At 41.3% G+C, this 17888-nt stretch overlaps 1 protein-coding gene across 2 annotated transcripts; it reads left to right on the top strand.

Moving 5' to 3' along the window:
* Positions 1-951: 951 nt before the first annotated feature.
* slc16a3b (solute carrier family 16 member 3b) lies at positions 952-16208 on the top strand. 2 transcript variants are annotated; one of them, XM_061233020.1, is made up of 5 exons: positions 952-1151; positions 10930-11180; positions 11325-11468; positions 11629-12411; positions 12572-16208. In XM_061233020.1, the coding sequence occupies exons 2-5, from the start codon at positions 10958-10960 to the stop codon at positions 12940-12942; spliced, it is 1521 nt and encodes a 506-aa protein (XP_061089004.1). In that variant the 5' UTR covers positions 952-1151; positions 10930-10957; the 3' UTR covers positions 12943-16208. The 2 variants fall into 2 exon arrangements, with proteins under 2 accessions (XP_061089004.1, XP_061089005.1); XM_061233021.1 differs by lacking the exon at positions 952-1151 and adding an exon at positions 2355-2467.
* The last annotated feature ends 1680 nt before the right edge of the window (positions 16209-17888 follow it).

Here is a 17888-nt window from a genome sequence, read left to right as displayed (position 1 = left end):
ATGGCTGCTTCTGGAGTGGGCTCACTAATCTTTATTGATGATGCAGCTCATGATGGTAGCAGCAAGATGAATTCAGAAGTGTACAAAAACATTCTGTCTGCCAACTTACGGAGAAATGCATTCAAACTAATTGGGAGGAACATCATCACGCAGCAAGACAATGACCCAAAACACATTGCCAACACAACAAAGGACTACATTGGGGAGAGAAAGTGGAAGGTTTTAAGCTGGCCAAGTCAATCACCAGACCTTAACCCAATTAAACATGCATTTTACCTCCTGAAGAAGAGATTGAAGGGATAACCCCCAAAACAAACAACAACTGAAAGAGGCTGACTGCAACAGTTTGGTGATGTCAGTGGGTCACAGGCTTGATGCAGGGATATGCTACCAAATATGAAGTGTTATTTACTTTCATTTACTTAAATACTCTCTGTTGCAATACTTTTTCTCACCTAAATATTGGGTGATCTGATACCAAAGGTGCTATGTTCTAAGTAGTTTAACACATCTAGGTGTAAATACCAGGAAATAAAAGCTGAAATTCTGAATTCTGTCTTGTGTTAATCTTTTTATCTCAACCACAAATTTATTTAGTGTATTGCAAAAGCAAAGGAATTGGCCTTGCTGTTCCAATAGATCACAATAGATCCTTCCACACACATCTATGTTCATCTATGTAGACATGCTGTGTGGATTTCTTAATGTCATATCTATGTTAAATTGATTTCAATCATATATTTCGTTCACACCTAAATATCCCAAAAAAAATTTCACCGCCCACGGTCGTAGCACAGGGAACCACTAACTGCATCTGGATAGACACAATGACGTGCTGAATTGGAGGGAGGGAATTCGGGAAGGAGGGAGGAGACTGACGACAAACAGACTCATCAACTGCTGACTGCCCTCCTATGAGCAGTGGAATACGCGGTCACCCAGCAACAAGCATCATCAATTGCACCAACAGGTGAGTCATCAGGACACGGAGGGCTCTAGGACCAAGATTACTGCGTTTACGGAATAAGGGGTTTCCCATTCAGAGTGAGGCATCCAGTCAGACGTGCGGAACAAAACGTGATTCTATAGCATAAAATTGTAGATTCAAGACGGAGATCGACTGCATTTCGGAGCGCCAGGCCATAATTAAGGTAGGCTACGTGAGTCTGATCATTGTAATTCTCAAATAACTTGAATAGACTACGCTGAAATGATCTGTGAAACGTCTCAATTAATCATAATGGTCATTAGAATTATTCTCCTTAAATTCTATTTTTTTATTTTATTTTTTATTTTTTATTTAATTTAATTTAATATTTTTTAAACAGAAATAAACATTTCTGCGATATTTACGCGATTGATTGTAACGTTATATTATAATCTATAATTAGCCTACTACTAATCGAGATTATTAGACATTTACCTTCATGCCGAGTGAAATCAGCATACTTTAGGTTTCAAGAAAAGAAATCATCTACAATATTTATGTTAACTAACCGGCAGGGTAGACTACCTGCTAGACCTCCGCGTGGCAAGTGCATTTTCATATGCTTTGATGGAAATGTTACATGTTAGCATTCACACTGTGAGGATTCTCATGTGGGAACATAACGGTTCTGTCGGACTGAACCCAGGATAGATGGTATGACTTAAATAGGTGTTACTCTATGTTTTAGCCATTGATCACGCATTTTACCAATCAGGGATCTTACATGCCAATTGCTCGTTTAATGCAAGATGCCGTTCATTTCTTCATATAATTTTATCAACCAAAATTGAATTCATGCCGATATATGTTACAAGTATCTGATCAATTGCACTGGGGATGGGTTTTTTAAATATCTGGTTTCGTAAAATAGGTAGGCTATTAGAACAGTAAAACTTTATTTTGTGGCGACGAGTAGGCCTATGTGCATCACTATGTATCCTAGGCTATTTTAGGCACATGTATCTAATTCGTTTGTTACTGGTACAACCCTCAGGCGTCTATGGGTATGAGGTAACAGGTAACATTGTGTCTAAACAAAAGGAAACTTCTATCAATTATAAAATATTTTATATAGCTACAATTAACTCTAGTTTTCGATAGTTTTTCTATATTATCAAACATGCGTTGCAATGACAGCACCGCATAGTGTTAATATTTATGTAAGTTTTACTTTGTGAAATATTACATTAGTAAATTATCTACACATATAAAAGTGTGTCGCTCTTGAATCAATGACTGCATCACTTCTCGTTTCGTAACGACGCAGCACTCGGTTGAAACCTTAAAGTAACCATTTCTCCTACGCCTCTACTATTGGTTTGGAAACTAAAAAGGTCTACCGTTTCAGTGATGCTAGAAAAAGCCTTCGTGGAATAGCTCATTTTAACAACAACGGCAGACGCTGTCCGTGCCACAGTCAGATAATGTGAACATAGCTGCCTCGCGTAGAACATTGCTCTTGCTTACTGCATTGATCAGGTCAGTATTCTACTAGAACATCACGTTCATCACGTAGGCTTGCAGACCGGTTGGTGCAGAGCTGTGATAGAATGCCTATCCATCCTTTCGTTAGTCGCGAACATCACTAGATCAGTCCCACAAATAAAACTATCGTCTACACAGGGAGAAAAAAGCAGTTATTTGAAAAAATGTTTAGATGAAAGTCTCCGGTCACGAAGCTGATCTAGCATTTGGTTACATTGCTTACCACGCCGTAGGTCTGTAAGTCAGAATGGGAGAAGGCTATATCGAGACTGTGCTTTCACTTAAAATGTGTGGAATAATTGTTCATGACTAACTTAATGAGGGGTTTAAGGGGTTTAAGTTCATATAGGCTAGCATTCATTTGTAGGTCTACAGTAATTTTACTCGTATTTGTACATTATAATCACCATTCTACATGTCTTCATATTCAATTCCAGCCAGTAGCTAATAGCATAATGTTCTTGCACAAGCGTAGTGCGTTCAGTTCGGAAGATCAGTCATCCAAGAAAACTACAAAGCCCAATATTCTTAGTGTTACGTGCAACAGTAGGGATGCTAAAGGCTGCATCCATAGCAGACGAGGGAATTAAACGAATAGCTCCTGTCGAGACATTTTAAACAATCTATTGTGTGGGGTATTTTAGTCGTTAGTGTACGAACTGTACCTTTAAGCCATTTGTTATTTCGTGCTGCCACACACCGAAACACTGGTCAAAGTGAACATGGTTTCTAGAGCGTTCAATCGAATCATTTCTTCCATCTTTCCGGCTTTGAGTGCGAGCTGCGATGGCGGGGTTACACAATTCCCCTTGAGCTACGCTGCAGACCTGTCCTTACAATCGCATTCAAAAACATCCGCTCACATTCAAGTTGGAAGTATTCGTATTGTTATGTTTGGCTATTTAAGCGCGATTTACGTTGTCACAATTTAATATTCTCAGTTACTTGAACCTTGGTTTTGTATTTTAATTGAGTGTAAAATATACAAAACAAATAGACTTTTTTCTGTTAGCTGAACAGCACAATGTGAGTTAAAACATATGTATGGTTGTGGACTGTACCAACATAAAAGGCTTGTTACCTGAGCTTAGAATTTGCAATCCACAGAATCTTGAATTCTGAGCAAACGTAAAACTGCTATTGTAATCAGTTACTTCATTTTATTTTATTGGGGAGAACCAAATTTTCATTTTACAGTACAGGTGGATAATTTGTGGGATACTTCTGTTCACTACAGGGTTGGCAGACAACCTTTGTGCCCACTCGTAGCCACGCCACTCTGCATTTCAACTGCACAAAAAACACATGTAAAATTATATATTCAGCATCTAAGCGGCTTGGTTGGCAATGGCGTACACTAAGATCATGGGCTGACTCCTATAGACTTGGCAGTGCTGGTTGAAGTCTGGGCTGTCATTTGGTAACTATTATCAGGAATCAGGACACAATTAGCTTCATCCCGCTGGGGCACATTAGGAGTTTAAGACAACCAGTCTTGCTTTAGTTACTGTGGATAAGCTGCTCATTCACACCTCTAGCTATTCATTGTAGACCAACTCAAGTTACAAGGGATATGTTTCTAACCTCAAATCAGTGCTAGGTCTCCCCGGACATATGGTGTATGGGTTGAAACAGGGAAAGTATTGGTATGGTCCTTGAGCCGAGGTGAGTGCATTGGAAATGAACAGTATATGCCCTTCAGCTGTGATCCCCATTGCAGAGACTAGTATCTTTTTGTATTTTTTTAAATACAAGAAACAGAAAAAGACCATGTTTTTTTTATAGAGTACAACAATAGCCCCTTCAACACCTCTATGATTGTACTATCTTCAGATCTCAATTAAAAACATATTTTCATGCAACACCACTTCCTCACTGTACACCCTTTATACAAGAGAGCCGTTTCAGCGCAAAGCTGAAATAAACACACTGAAGAAAATTTTACACTGAAATGTCTGTCTTGTCCAGTTTTCTTCTCAATTAAAAGATACTGACGATCTGAAGATATTTGCAAATTTACTTTTTATTCATGTGACTCCACAGTCCTGGGCTGGTCATATTAAACATGATAATTTTACATTCTCTTTAATAAGCTCTTGTGAATCCAGACAGAGATATGTGTCAAACGCATGGCTTTTTATGTTTTCCTTCTTACCAATGAGTACATTGTTGCGTCATTAAGCTGTACTTTGCTTTTGGCGCTGAGAGTGCAGACGCGCCGGGCCTATATGCGATCTAAAGTGATGCTAATTGCTTTGGACAGAAGACTAACCCTGAAATAGCTCAGCATAGGACATTGCTTGCAAGAAACTGGGAGTGAAACTGGGGAATTTCTCTCTGTCTATCCAATATTGGCCACCTCAACATACAGAGACCCTTTTTACATGCTGCTGAACTCTATACACTGGCCATTATGACAGCAGAAACATCTATGGTATGCTGGTTGATCCCACATTTCCCACAAAACTGATAACAGTGTGTACTATGCAGTCATTGTTCAGTATTCTCCCCTCACACCACCTTGAAATGGTATTAGACACAATTAGTCCCAGTATCTTTTTTATTAAAAGTTCCAGTCTGGCTTCAGAACCCTTGTTGACGGTTGACTCTGGATATTGTTCTACTTTAGTTTTGTTGGACCTTAGCACTGCCTTTGACACAGTCGACCATGATATCCTAATCAACCGGATTAAGCATATGGCGAGCATTCAAGGCACTGCCCTAAAGTGGTTCACCTCATATCTAAAGAACTTTCATTCTTCTCTGCTCCCAGGTTTAAATTTTAACACCTATTTATTTTTGATTCTGCCATTTAATTTGATAGACAAATTCTGCTATTAAAGCCAGATTTCTTTTACAACTCAGAGCCATAGCCAAAGCCAATCCGTTCTTTTCATTTCATGACTGAAATAATTATTCACGCATGTATCACACCTTAGTTTTAGAAGTGATTTTAAGATCTTGTTGTTTATTTTTAAAGCACTTAATGGTTTGGCCCCTCCCAACATCTCAGATCATCTTCAGCCTTATTCCCCGCCTCAGTCATTGACATCCTCCACCAAGTTTCTGTTCCTCAGTCCCGGCTAAAGCTAGGAGCTTTGCTGTGGCTGCCCCGAGACTGTGGGACAGACTGCCTATCTTCATTTGGTCTGCACCCTCCATAAACACTTTCAAATCTCAAATCTCTTCTTCTTTTCCCTTGCTTTTAATTCCCCGTGTCGTGAGAACCGTCCTTTTTTGTGTATTATCATTGTTTTCTTGTGTATTATTATTTTCTCATCTGTTTTGTGGAGCACTTTGGTTGATGGTAGTCATTTTCAATGTGCTTTAGAAATAAACGTGAATTGACTTGAAAAAGTGTTTCTGGATGAAGTTGAATCCACTTTGTCATCAATTTATTTTTCTTTGGTATATATTTCACCTTTTGGTATTATGATATAGTGCTGTTGATATTCCAATGATGAAGTTAATGTGTATCATTACTCTTGTTAATGTCCAAAGTAAATACAATCAATAATAGGAAAAGTTATATAGGAGCAAACATTAAGACAAAATAGAATTTTTGGTAGGGATGTTGCTCTTTTTGTGAAGAGAGTACTGTGAAACCTGTTATAAAATCCAGCTATGACCAGCTTGAAATACCAGCTACCAGCTGTTGCAAAACATAGCTTGAGCAGGTCAAACCATGTTGAGTGTGGAGCTGGTTTAACTGGTCAACCAGCTACCAGCTAACTGTTTCTTTTCAGCAGGGAAGCCTTGTCTATCATGTAGTCAGGTATTGTAGACACAAGTGGTGAAGGTAGAATGTGTGGATACGTGGACTGGACTGTACGTAAGACCAATCATTTTGCCTTTTTCAACAAAAAGTATCCTCTTAAGTCTTCACTGCATGGCAGAACGAACAATGTACATGAACCTGTCAGATATGGTTTATGAGAGGCAGCGCTGAGTGCTGGTCAAGGAGGATAACTGACCAAACAGCATGCTTACAGTTAGAAGAGCTGCTCCCCATCAGGCCTAAAACTAGTGGCATCAGCTGGGACCTGTCACCAGTAATCTTTATTGTGTTTGAGGACTGGGGCAGCAGGTGGCATAGTCACAGTTTCCGTACTCTAATATTATTCGGAATGAAGTGGGACCCTTCAGGCACAGCAGCCATCTGGATAACTGTAGGAGCCATGCAAGTGAGAGAGGAAGTAATACTGCTGTACAGTGGGTAAGGGCACCCAGAGTTGGCATAGTGGGTAAAGGAAGAACAGCTAATGTTAGCGTTAGCACAGAGGGGTAAAGGAAGAAGGCAGCCAACTAGCTCACACAGTGGGGAATGTACATGGGCTTTGGTATGGTGAGGTAAATGAAGACGAATGGCAGCTAGCATTAGCACAAATGGGTAAAAGAGGAAAACATGCAGCTGTGTTTGTGTTTATGCAGTGGGGAAAGAAAGGTTTGAGTTAACATTGAAGTAGAGGGTCTATGGAAGAAGGGAAGCTAGAGTTGGACTGACCTGATGCTGAAGGAACTGGTGGTTTCCAGAAGGCAATGAAAATAAAATCACAGGATGGATATGAAGTATTTCAGCCACAGGACATTAAACAAAGGCTACAGTACATTCTGTGCTTATAGACCATACGTGTGCTTATAGAGTGTTAAGACCTTGATGTACTGTGTGTCTAAAATGGTCTCACATTGATTCTACGAATGCAGCGTGGCTCAGTCTGTTTTGCAGAAGAAATGTCAGGGTCTTATTTTAGGAGGGGCACATCAGTCCCAGCAGAGTGCTGGTGTTGGGTCAGACTAGGGAAGATGTGGCGTGGGGCTCAAACCACCAAGACACACCAAGCAGCTGCATCAGGGGTAGGTTGCTGTTTGCATTAATTTCTAATTATTAACAATAACATCCTTTCTATTATCTATCTAACTTGCAGAAGATGCTCAAATGCTTTTCTGTTATTTCTGTTGGAAATGTCATGCCATTTTGTTGGAAAAATGAAAGCAAAAAAAAAAAAAAGTACCACAGAAAACAGAACTCCAGATAGACAGACCAGGCAAATTGGTTTGTCCCTTAATTTCATTTGTACCAATATTATACAATTTCATAATCACAAGCTACAACTACTTGTATACAGCTTCTGGGACATGCATTTTGCATTCACAAGGTTAACCTGCCTCAGTTTCTGATGTTGTAACTGCAGTCAGATGTGATTAGCTTGTGTGCATTATCCTACCAGCCACTAATATGTCAGGTCAACAATGTCTAGTAGTATAATTGAAAAAGGAAATTAGTAAAAATATATTCATTTCCCCAGTGCCTGTGTCTATTATACTACTAGACATTGTTGACCTGACACATTTCCATTTGAAAGTACATTAAAGCTAAAGCTAAAACACAGTGTCACACAGTCATGCTGAAATATCTTTAAATTATATTTATGTAGCCATTTTTGCTTATTTCTGATTATTATATTATTTTCGATCATATGAGACTACAGTGTAATAAGCAGCTAGGGCATGTTCACATATTTGGGATAAAGCGAATGTCATTGTTCATGCTGAAAGCAACTGTGAATGAAAGTGAAGATTATTTACTGATATCATTTGTTTTACACACATTAAGGTGGAACAGGTTATACTGGGAACAATAATCTAACATTACACACGTTCTAATGTTCTAATTTGCCTTGATAAAGTGGGATTACCCAGTATGAAATTCACCAGTCTATGAAAATTAGGTGGTTGTGTAATGTATTAATATTATAGCGAATGTGAGATAACTAATGGTAAATAGTTTAGTTTTCAGTTTGTGGTTAATTTAATGTGATGGGAACATTATTCTCTGTGCTTATATTGTCTGACACAGAGACACCTTTCAGAGCTTCCTCAGTGAGCCTTCTAAGAAACACGTTACAGTATCTATTTTTGGATGCTCTTGAAAGCTCCAGCAGTGTGTCACTCTCAAGTCTCGCAATTATTCTTCCATTTGTCATCTAGCCAGTTTACTCTGGATTGAAGCGGGGAAACATTGAATTCCCCTGTCTCCTACTCCAGGCTGACAGACACACTTCTCAAATACAGAAAAATAATTAGCCTAACTCTTGACTCACTTGTTGACAGCCAAGAGGTCCAGGGCCAAGAGAGAGGAGGGTGAGAGAGACCTGAGAGGTCAGGGGTACTGCTTGCCAAAGTGGGGCTTGGGATTGGCCCATGTACTGCACATTCACAGGGCAGCTTGCTAACATGGCAACCACGCCCAGGGCCTCAGGGACCAATGACAGTCTCCAAAATACATCCTGTCCGACAAGCCATTTATTTTACTATGAGTTTATAATTAACACGAGTGTCTTCAAGTGATGAATGAAATGAGCTTGAGTGCCAGGAGTGGAGTAGGAGAAGGATGGAGTAGGAAATCAATAGTATTTAAATGATCATTTGAATGTTACCCAGGGGCAATGTGTATGCACACAGACAAAAAGGAAAACAATAGAAATGCCTAGCTGGGTAAGAAATATCTTGGAAAAAAAAATTTTAAGCCTTGAATTTTCATACAATATCTAACCTCTGAAATCGTAGGAGTGTGAACCAATATACCCAGGAGTATCCCCCATCATGTAACTGAAGCTTGTGGAGACATTCCCTTCCTCAGGCAATTGCTGCTTCAATTGCACTCCCTGGGTTGTAAAACACTGTGATTTCTGGTAGCTTTACAACATACATTGTAACCCAGCTACAAATATGGTTTTCTACAAACTGACAAATGAGCATGGAATAAGATCAAAAGCAATGGGATCATTTAACAGACAGAGGTATATAGCAAAACAGGACTCATCCACATTAAAATATGTGTGTTCAGATTTCAGGCTGCAGTGATGAATCCGAATGAACTGATAGCTCTGGCAAGGTTTCGGAAGGTGGTGTTGTGGAGAAACCATGTTGACCTGCTCTGGAGTTGGCTGTCAATCAAACCAGCCAGCCATTACACCTTTCTGGGGTTCCATGATCTTAAACCACAGAACAGACATTGCAGCATACATATATAAATAACTAACTTATATGTTGGGAAGACAGAGTCATTAATAACACAGAATATCAAGTACAGCAGTTTTTTATATATTAAAAAAACTGGTGGACTTAAAAACAAATAAAAAATAAAAAGGTCAGATTAGATCACCAGAAAATAGAAAGATGAGCCAAAATAAACCTTTACCAAAATGATGGAAAGCCAAACGATTGGAGAAAGGAGCAGCCCATGATACAAAGTAACCCTTCTCATTTGTTAAATAAGGAGGAGGTAGGGTCATGGCTTGGGCGTACATGCTGCTTCTGGAGCTGACTCACTCGTCTTTATTGATGACGTAATTGAGGATGGCTGCAGTGGAAGTATACAGACAGATTTTGTCTGGCTAGGTACAAAGAAATTCCACCAGCCTCACTGGCGGGAGCTTGACCCTGCAGCATGACAATGAGCCCAAACGCACTGCCTGCGCAACCAAAGCATTAATCAATGGGGAAAATTGTAAAGTCTTGGACTGGCCAAGTCAGCCACCTGATGTAAATTCAATTGAGTATTTATTTCACTCGCTGAAGAGGCGACTGAAGACCCCCTGAAATAAATACCAACTGAAAATGGCTGCGGTGAAGGCCAGGAAAGGCATTTCCAAAGAGCCAGCGGGTCGTAGAATTGACACAGTTATGTGCTTTGACTCAACGAAAAACAGATGTTTCTGTAAAATGGTAAAACATATATGCATGTAAACACCAGCAGTTAAAGCTGATTGTCTGAACTTGTGTTTCATATTCATCTTTTGACCTCAAATTGAAATGCCTTAAGCATTTGGCAAAAATAACTGTTTTTACTCAACTGTTCCCATAGTTTTAAAGAGCACTATATATCTCAGACACTGTGATGGTGGTCACAGCCAAGGAAATTGGTACAAACAAACCCACAGAGTTGAATTGTTAAACAAGTGGACTACTAATATTCATCATATATACATTTTAATTACACAACATAGTATACAGGATCTCAGATCACAAGCGCAGAATGGCTTTGTTGAAGTCACTGGCCACCTAGTGTATAAACCCTGTCACTGTCTACTGCGATAGCTGTAGACTGGAAAAGGCAGAGGATATGCACATCGATAACATTACATCAAAGCTAAGCTAAGGACATGGGGTCTCTGCCGCAGGTGGATGGTATTTCATTAACCGGGCTGTCGATGTTCTCATGAAGTATGGGGCTGTAGCTCCTCAACATGTACAGTATAACATGTACGTACATACGAAAAGATATTGCTGATATATAATCAAGTTATTTCACAATGGGCCCTATATCTTATTAATACGTTGTCAGCAAATTCCACAGATGATTCTTTTTTAAAAGGGAGACTTTGATGTCAAAAGTAAATCCCTGAATATGATGCTGGTGTCTAACTTGGACTTCTGGCTTTGTCTTTATGCAGAATTAGGCGAGCCTGAGAGGAGAAAATCATGGGAGGAGTGGCAGTTGACGATGGCCCCACTGGGGTGAAGGCTCCAGACGGGGGCTGGGGGTGGGCGGTCCTGTTCGGCTGCTTCGTCATTACCGGCTTTTCCTACGCCTTTCCCAAAGCTGTCAGCGTCTTCTTCAAAGAGCTGATCCGGGAGTTTGGTGTGGGCTACAGTGACACGGCCTGGATCTCTTCTATCCTGCTGGCCATGCTATACGGCACAGGTCAGAACACCCTTCTCTCAGGAGCAACAGCTCTCTGTGTCATACACTGTCATTGTTAGCCAGTTCAAGAGGAGCTACGTTGATATTTTTCTTGTCATGATGTTTGTAATACTGAAGTGTAGTGTGATTGTTGTGTGTCCACAGGACCTATCTGCAGTGTGTTGGTGAATCGGTTTGGGTGCCGCCCTGTGATGATGGTGGGGGGTCTCTTTGCCTCCCTGGGTATGATACTGGCATCCTATTCAACCAGCATCATTCATATATACCTGACCACAGGTGTCATAACAGGTGAGACTCACCTTAAGAAACCATGGACATAAACACATGCACACACATACATATATTTCTGGAACACATGTTCAATGTTCAGTCATGTTGGCCCGTAACTGCACGGTGTATGTCTGGTTTAGCATGAATGTTCAGTGTAGTGCTTGTGGTCTCATTCCAGGTTTAGGACTGGCCTTGAACTTCCAGCCTTCCCTCATCATGCTAAACAGGTACTTCAGTGAAAAACGCCCACTGGCGAATGGCCTGGCTGCTGCAGGGAGTCCGGTTGCCCTGTGCTGCCTCTCGCCTCTGGGGCAGGTCCTGCAGCACGCGTATGGCTGGCGGGGGGGCTTTCTCATCCTGGGGGGGATATTGCTCAACTGCTGTGTCTGTGGAGCCCTCATGAGGCCACTGGTTGCTCCCAAAAAAGTGGAGGAACCAGAGAGCCAGGTCATGGTCACAGAGGAGAAGAAGAAGCCCAAGGCCAAGCTCCTGGACTTCAGCGTGTTCAAGGATAGGGGCTTTGTCATCTACACTCTTGCAGCCTCCATCATGGTGCTGGGCCTGTTTGTGCCACCTGTATTTGTGGTGAGCTACGCCAAGGAGCTGGGCAATGAAGATACCAAGTCAGCCCTGCTGCTGACCATCCTGGGTTTCGTCGACATGTTCGCCCGGCCCATCTGCGGTGTCATCGCCGGGCTGAACTGGATGCGCCCACGCTGCGTCTACTTCTTCAGCTTCGCCATGATCTTCAATGGTACGGCAGACATAGTGGGGTCCTTCGCCAAGGACTACAATTCCCTGGTGGCATTCTGCATTTTCTTTGGCATCTCCTATGGCATGGTTGGTGCTCTCCAGTTTGAGGTGCTGATGGCCATCGTGGGCACACAGAAGTTCTCCAGCGCCATTGGCCTGGTGCTGCTGATGGAGGCCATCGCTGTGCTGGTGGGGCCACCCTCTGCAGGTCAGTCTTCACTTGGCTCATTGGAATATGATGAGTTATAGACCAACACTGTCTCCTGCAAGTTAAAGAACCGCAGGATGCAGAAGATTATGTAAAACAAATGGTACAAGCAAAATGCCTTTAGCTCTGTGGAACATTAACCTGTTTTTCTGTCTTGCAGGGAGATTGCTAGATGCCACCAAGATCTATATGTATGTGTTCTTATTGGCTGGGTGCGAGGTGTGCCTCTCGGCCATTGTGCTGGCTTCCGGAAATTTCTTCTGCCTCAAGAAGAAGCCCCAGGAGCCGGAGGTAGGAGAGATGGAGCTGCTCAACAAGCCCCCCGCAGAGAACGGCAAGGCTGGCGAGGACATGGAGAAAGGGCAGAAGGAGGAGGCCGACAAAGAGACTGAGAAGGAGCCGGAAGAAAAGGAACCAGAAGTGAAGCAGCCTGAGAACGCAAAGGTGGACTCTGCAGAGGTGGAGACCTTTCTGAAAGACAGCAAGGAGGAGAATGGAGAGGTGGCCACCAACCCAGAGACGTGTCTGTGAGAGCCCTCATCACAGGAGAGACTGTGACAGTGGGAGCAAAGCATAACATTTCAGACCTGAACATGAAGTGGATGGGAAGCCCCTAAAGGTTAGGCAAATAGATGCTTTACAATCTGCTGTATTTATTTTAGGTGTTACATAGTTGTATGCTTTTGTGTGCTCTTTGGAGCTGCTTCATATGAGAGAACAGACACGCTTAAAGCACATGCTGAAAAGGAGGCACCTCACAACTGCACTGAAACGGCACTGTTACAAAAGCAAAAATGTCTCCACACATAAAACAACCACCAAGTACACTTGCCTCTCGCTGTATCATCTAATGAATGTGCTGAGGAACAGTAGCATTCTGTATAGATGCTCAGGCTTTGGATGAACCCGCAACACTTGAGCACTTAGTTTTTTTTATTTCTTTCAGGGGTACTCTTCCTGAATCTATTATACCATGGAGCATTCTAATAGAGTGGAATGGGAGTTGTGGTCAAAGTGTAGGAACACGTAGTAAAGCATAGCTGGACACTTTTTGACTCACTATAACATACACTTCTCAGTTCATTGGAAAATGCTTTTTAACATCACTTATTGTGTGTATGCATTTTAGAATGAATTGAGCCAGAATAATCTGTGGATGGGAACTCAGAACCGTGACTGCTTCTCTTGCACATGCGAGCAAGATTATTACTGTTTGTACCCGGAAGATAAATGTCGGCTTATCTGCATATTTGTGCTACACAGAAAAAGAGATTTATTGTGCAATTTATTGTGACTTGAGCATAGTGCAGGGATTTCTGTTACATTGCACAGGTGATAAAAGAGGTGTGATTACTTGGGAATATGAATGAGGTTCTGAATGTGATGTTATGCAATGGCTTTTTATTTCATGAAATGAATCTCTGACATGAGAATCAAAGGACAAAGGTCAATATGACAGTTCAAAATGAATAAATACTTTAGGGCAGTACATTCATCGTTTGTTGAAGTCAAGGCAGCAAGTGGATTTTCATTTATTATTTGTCGTTGCTTTTGGGGTCATCTTCTAAGGTTTCCTCCTACCTCTTCACTGTTGTGTGCATTATTGTGTGTAAAGCAGCAGTCAGGCAGCTGAAATGGCAATCTCTCACAAGACCTGAGAATTGTGTCTAAAATCTAATGTAAATTTGGACAGACCCTTTTGTGTTTTTTATTTTGTCATGAGAGTGCTCTGACATTTTCAAACAGAAATTGAAATCGGTGAGCCTGCATTTCACAGTTTACATGCATGAAGAAGGAGACTGGGCAGCATGTAGAATTTGTTTCACCTTAATACAAATTGCTCCAAATGCAGTTTTAGCAGTGATGGGTGTATGGTTGGTGCAGTCCGGTTAATTTCGAATTGACTGGGAGTAATCCATACCACATTCAGATCCCCTTGTATCCAAACAAAAAAGCTACACAGCACCTACTTAACTGAACACAAATATTCAAAACTCATTAATTGGACCAAATCCCAGATGCCTTCAACACTGCTAATTGTATCATTCATTGCTGCTTTGGGGGACTGAGTGACATCCCCGCTTAGTGTTTCCATTTTAGATGCTGACCTCCAGCAAAGGAAAACACTTTTTCCCTTGCATTCTTGGTAGTGCCTTAACTCTGTAATAATACATGGAGCACGCCATGCTGAGGGACACTGAGTAAAGATTAAAACTGATGAGCTTCATGAATGTCCCTTGCATTTTATGAATACAGTAGATTGCACAGCTCCATTTTGATCACTCATTTAGTACAACAAGGGCAGCCCATCTCCTTTCTCATCCATTCCTTGTGTCTGGGTTTTTAAAGAAAGCCACCACGTTGGTCACATAGTAATATCTCTTACCACAGCTTTGCTGTAATCAAGACAGTTCAAAGGGACCATGGGCACCCATGTCCTTTATGACCATTGGGCAACTATTCATGTTTTCTTCATTCACTTTCATTTTCTTTCATGAATCACGAATATTTGTTTATTCGTTTTCAGTTTTGAGCTATTTTAATGCACAAGTGTGTGTTTATTTGTATGATGTATGTCTATCTTTCTGTTGCATACAAAAACATTTCCAGGCGCAAATGCCATCACACGGTCGTACCCCTCATCCATTCACAAACCAGCAAGCTCAAAAATCAAATCCAGTTTGTGTAATAAACTGCCATTTGCACTTGTGTACCTTTGATATTTCTTGATAAAGGCTTAATCTCCGTTCTATACCAGCGTTAGTGCACATTGTACTGTATGTATGTGTGATTGTTGGTGTAAAAGAGAACAACCAGTGTCACTGTATTGTATCACTGTGTTATACTATGATATGTATTATTGTAAAATCATTTGTCTTGAATTTGTGAAAGGGAAGGAGGGACGTCCTGAAATGGTGATATCTTCTTGAGGTATTTAGTTAAAAATAAATAACATTTAGCGCCTTACTCCCATAGACATTTGTTATGTCATTACCAAGAATTCCACAGCCTAGAGTTTGATCTGACATTTTATTGGGACCAGCACTCATGTACAGGCAATCAGAGAGGCTGTATACTCTATCTCTGCCCTGTCCCCAAGTGCATTTCAAATGAATCTAGTGCAAGACTGCCATTTAGGGATATTGCTATCTTTAGGAGCAAATCAAGGTAGACACTGCATGTGAAGGGAGACATAACTAGTATTGTTTCACCCTCACAAATTTGTAAACATATATACCAATCATAGTAAAATAAGGGTTTACAAATGTGTATGTGCTTACTACTGCAATACTTCAGTATTTTACACACACTCACCAAAGCCCACAAGTTCAAATTCAAGTACTGGGGAGAGCACTGGTATTTGCTGCTATAACTCCCTCTAAATTAGCAATATTTAAGTATGTAGTGCAAAATTTATAATGAAGCCCCACTACAGTATTCCGCTGTCAACAGCATGAGTTGGACTCATTTTCTATCCTCACTTCCTCTGGTGTTAACACCCAGGACCTCCCTCCCTCTCAGTGTCCACACCCTCCTAGCTATACAGGGGAGGAACTACTGAGTGTTGTGAAGCTTGTATGAATTTCTGTTCTTTATTTATTATTATTTTTTAAATGATTTTATTTAAAGAAACTAAACCAGGGAGATTTGTCAAGTGCTTTCCTGCGGCCAGGAACTCCCTGTCTGTCTACTCAATTGTAAGAAGGCACTTTACAGTCACCACATCAGTAGAAGAAAGTATATTTTTACCCGCTTTAATTTGTTTCAAATCTTCTCAATAAATTTATTCTGTTGAAGATGTCTGAGTGCTCCTTGCTGCTGAGGTGCTGGTGTCCGTGCTCCCTCAGCTACCCAACGAGCGAGCCTATGGGTCTAAACTGGAACCTCCCACTGCTCTGTACTCTACACTGTACACTGAAAGAGAAGCCATTTTAAACCCCGTCTGGGCACTGTATACTCCTCGGTATCATGGTCTGTAACACAACGTGAAAATAACAGGAGGGTGCTGCACTTTTAGCCCATAAATCTCAGGTCCCCCTCAGTCTAACTCAGTAAGCATAAACTCTAGGCAAAGCACATTTTGCAAATGCATGAAAAGAATTTCCCACTGACCACAGACATATGCATATGCACACACCACACACACTAATACATCCGTCACTCTGTGACACACCCAGTTACATGCCAGGAAACATCACAGAGAACACATTTTCATTTGATTCTTAGGTATGCAAAACCTGAGAGGCATTGTGTTAACGACATAGTACACAGCTGAAGACAGTGTGTATTTCATTTCACTGGCAAAGAGCATGGGCATTATGTAGAAAGGGGAAGTGACTGATAACAGGCCATAATGCCTGCTCTAATGTCCCTCCTGCTAGTCAGCGACCAGGGCTTCAGTGTTCAGGGCTCTTGCTTAGTTGGCAGAAGAACACACTTCAATCCTCTTAGAGGATTTTAGCAGTATTTACAATGTGGGCCAGCTGGAATCCCCAGCACGGCTGTTTAGATGATGTTCAAAACCACAGCAAGCATACAGAATAGGCCACAAAAATAAACACAAAGGAATGGCCTCAGATATGTGTCGTTCATAAGCGGATGATGCCTTGGGTCTGTCAGTAACAGCTCAAAATCACGCAGTGAGGATGTTGAGTGGGTTGTGGTTGTAGGACGCAGATCTGTGGTTCCTCTCTCCTGCTCTTGACGCCTGTCTTTTTACTGTAGGCCTAGTTTCACTGGCATATCTGCTCTGCCATATCGCCATGGAGATGAGACGCAGGTCCTTAGCGTAGCACAATGGGCTTGCTTGCTCACATCAATATCTCCACCTGAGAGCAGTGACTATCAGTCCCCTCTAGCTCTGAACTGTGCTGATAAGTTGCTAGGTATCTTTGCAGGGTGTATTTATTCTTTGGTAAGCAATTCATTTGTGTTAACGTTAGCTGATACATATTTGCACAAAAAAGGCTAACCTCACAATTCACAGGAGGTTTACAGTATCTAAAAATATGAATACTTGGAATTGATTATTACACACCCCAAAAAATTTCACCCTGAATGCGCAACAGGTGACAAGAAACATGGGGATGTTGAGTGAGCCAATGTGTCATCTGAATGCCAAACAGAAAAGCACTCATCGGTTTCACAATTTCCTTCCAAATCAAATAATGTGGGCGAGGCATTGATAAAACGTCATCACTTACCTAAGAAAAACAAAATGGAGGGTGTGGCCAGCTGTTGGCTCTGTGAGCCACTGCTCCTTACAGGAAGCAGGAACTGGCGTCTTCATTCATTAGTCCCTGTTTCTATCTGACCCCCTCCATGTTTACTTTAAAGTTTCCTTTTATATTATACTCCCCCTTCCCATCACATTACTCTAAAGACAGAATACCTCATAATTTCTGCCTGTTTTTTCCTGTTTCACTTCTTTTCACAGGGTCCTGCAGAAGTCTACTTATGGTCAGCTAGATAACCAT

This window comes from Conger conger, chromosome 2 (assembly GCF_963514075.1).
Source record: "Conger conger chromosome 2, fConCon1.1, whole genome shotgun sequence".
Taxonomy (NCBI): Eukaryota; Metazoa; Chordata; class Actinopteri; order Anguilliformes; family Congridae; genus Conger; species Conger conger.
The sequence above is the reverse complement of the archived record's forward strand: the minus strand, read 5'-3'. Positions and strand labels throughout refer to the sequence as shown.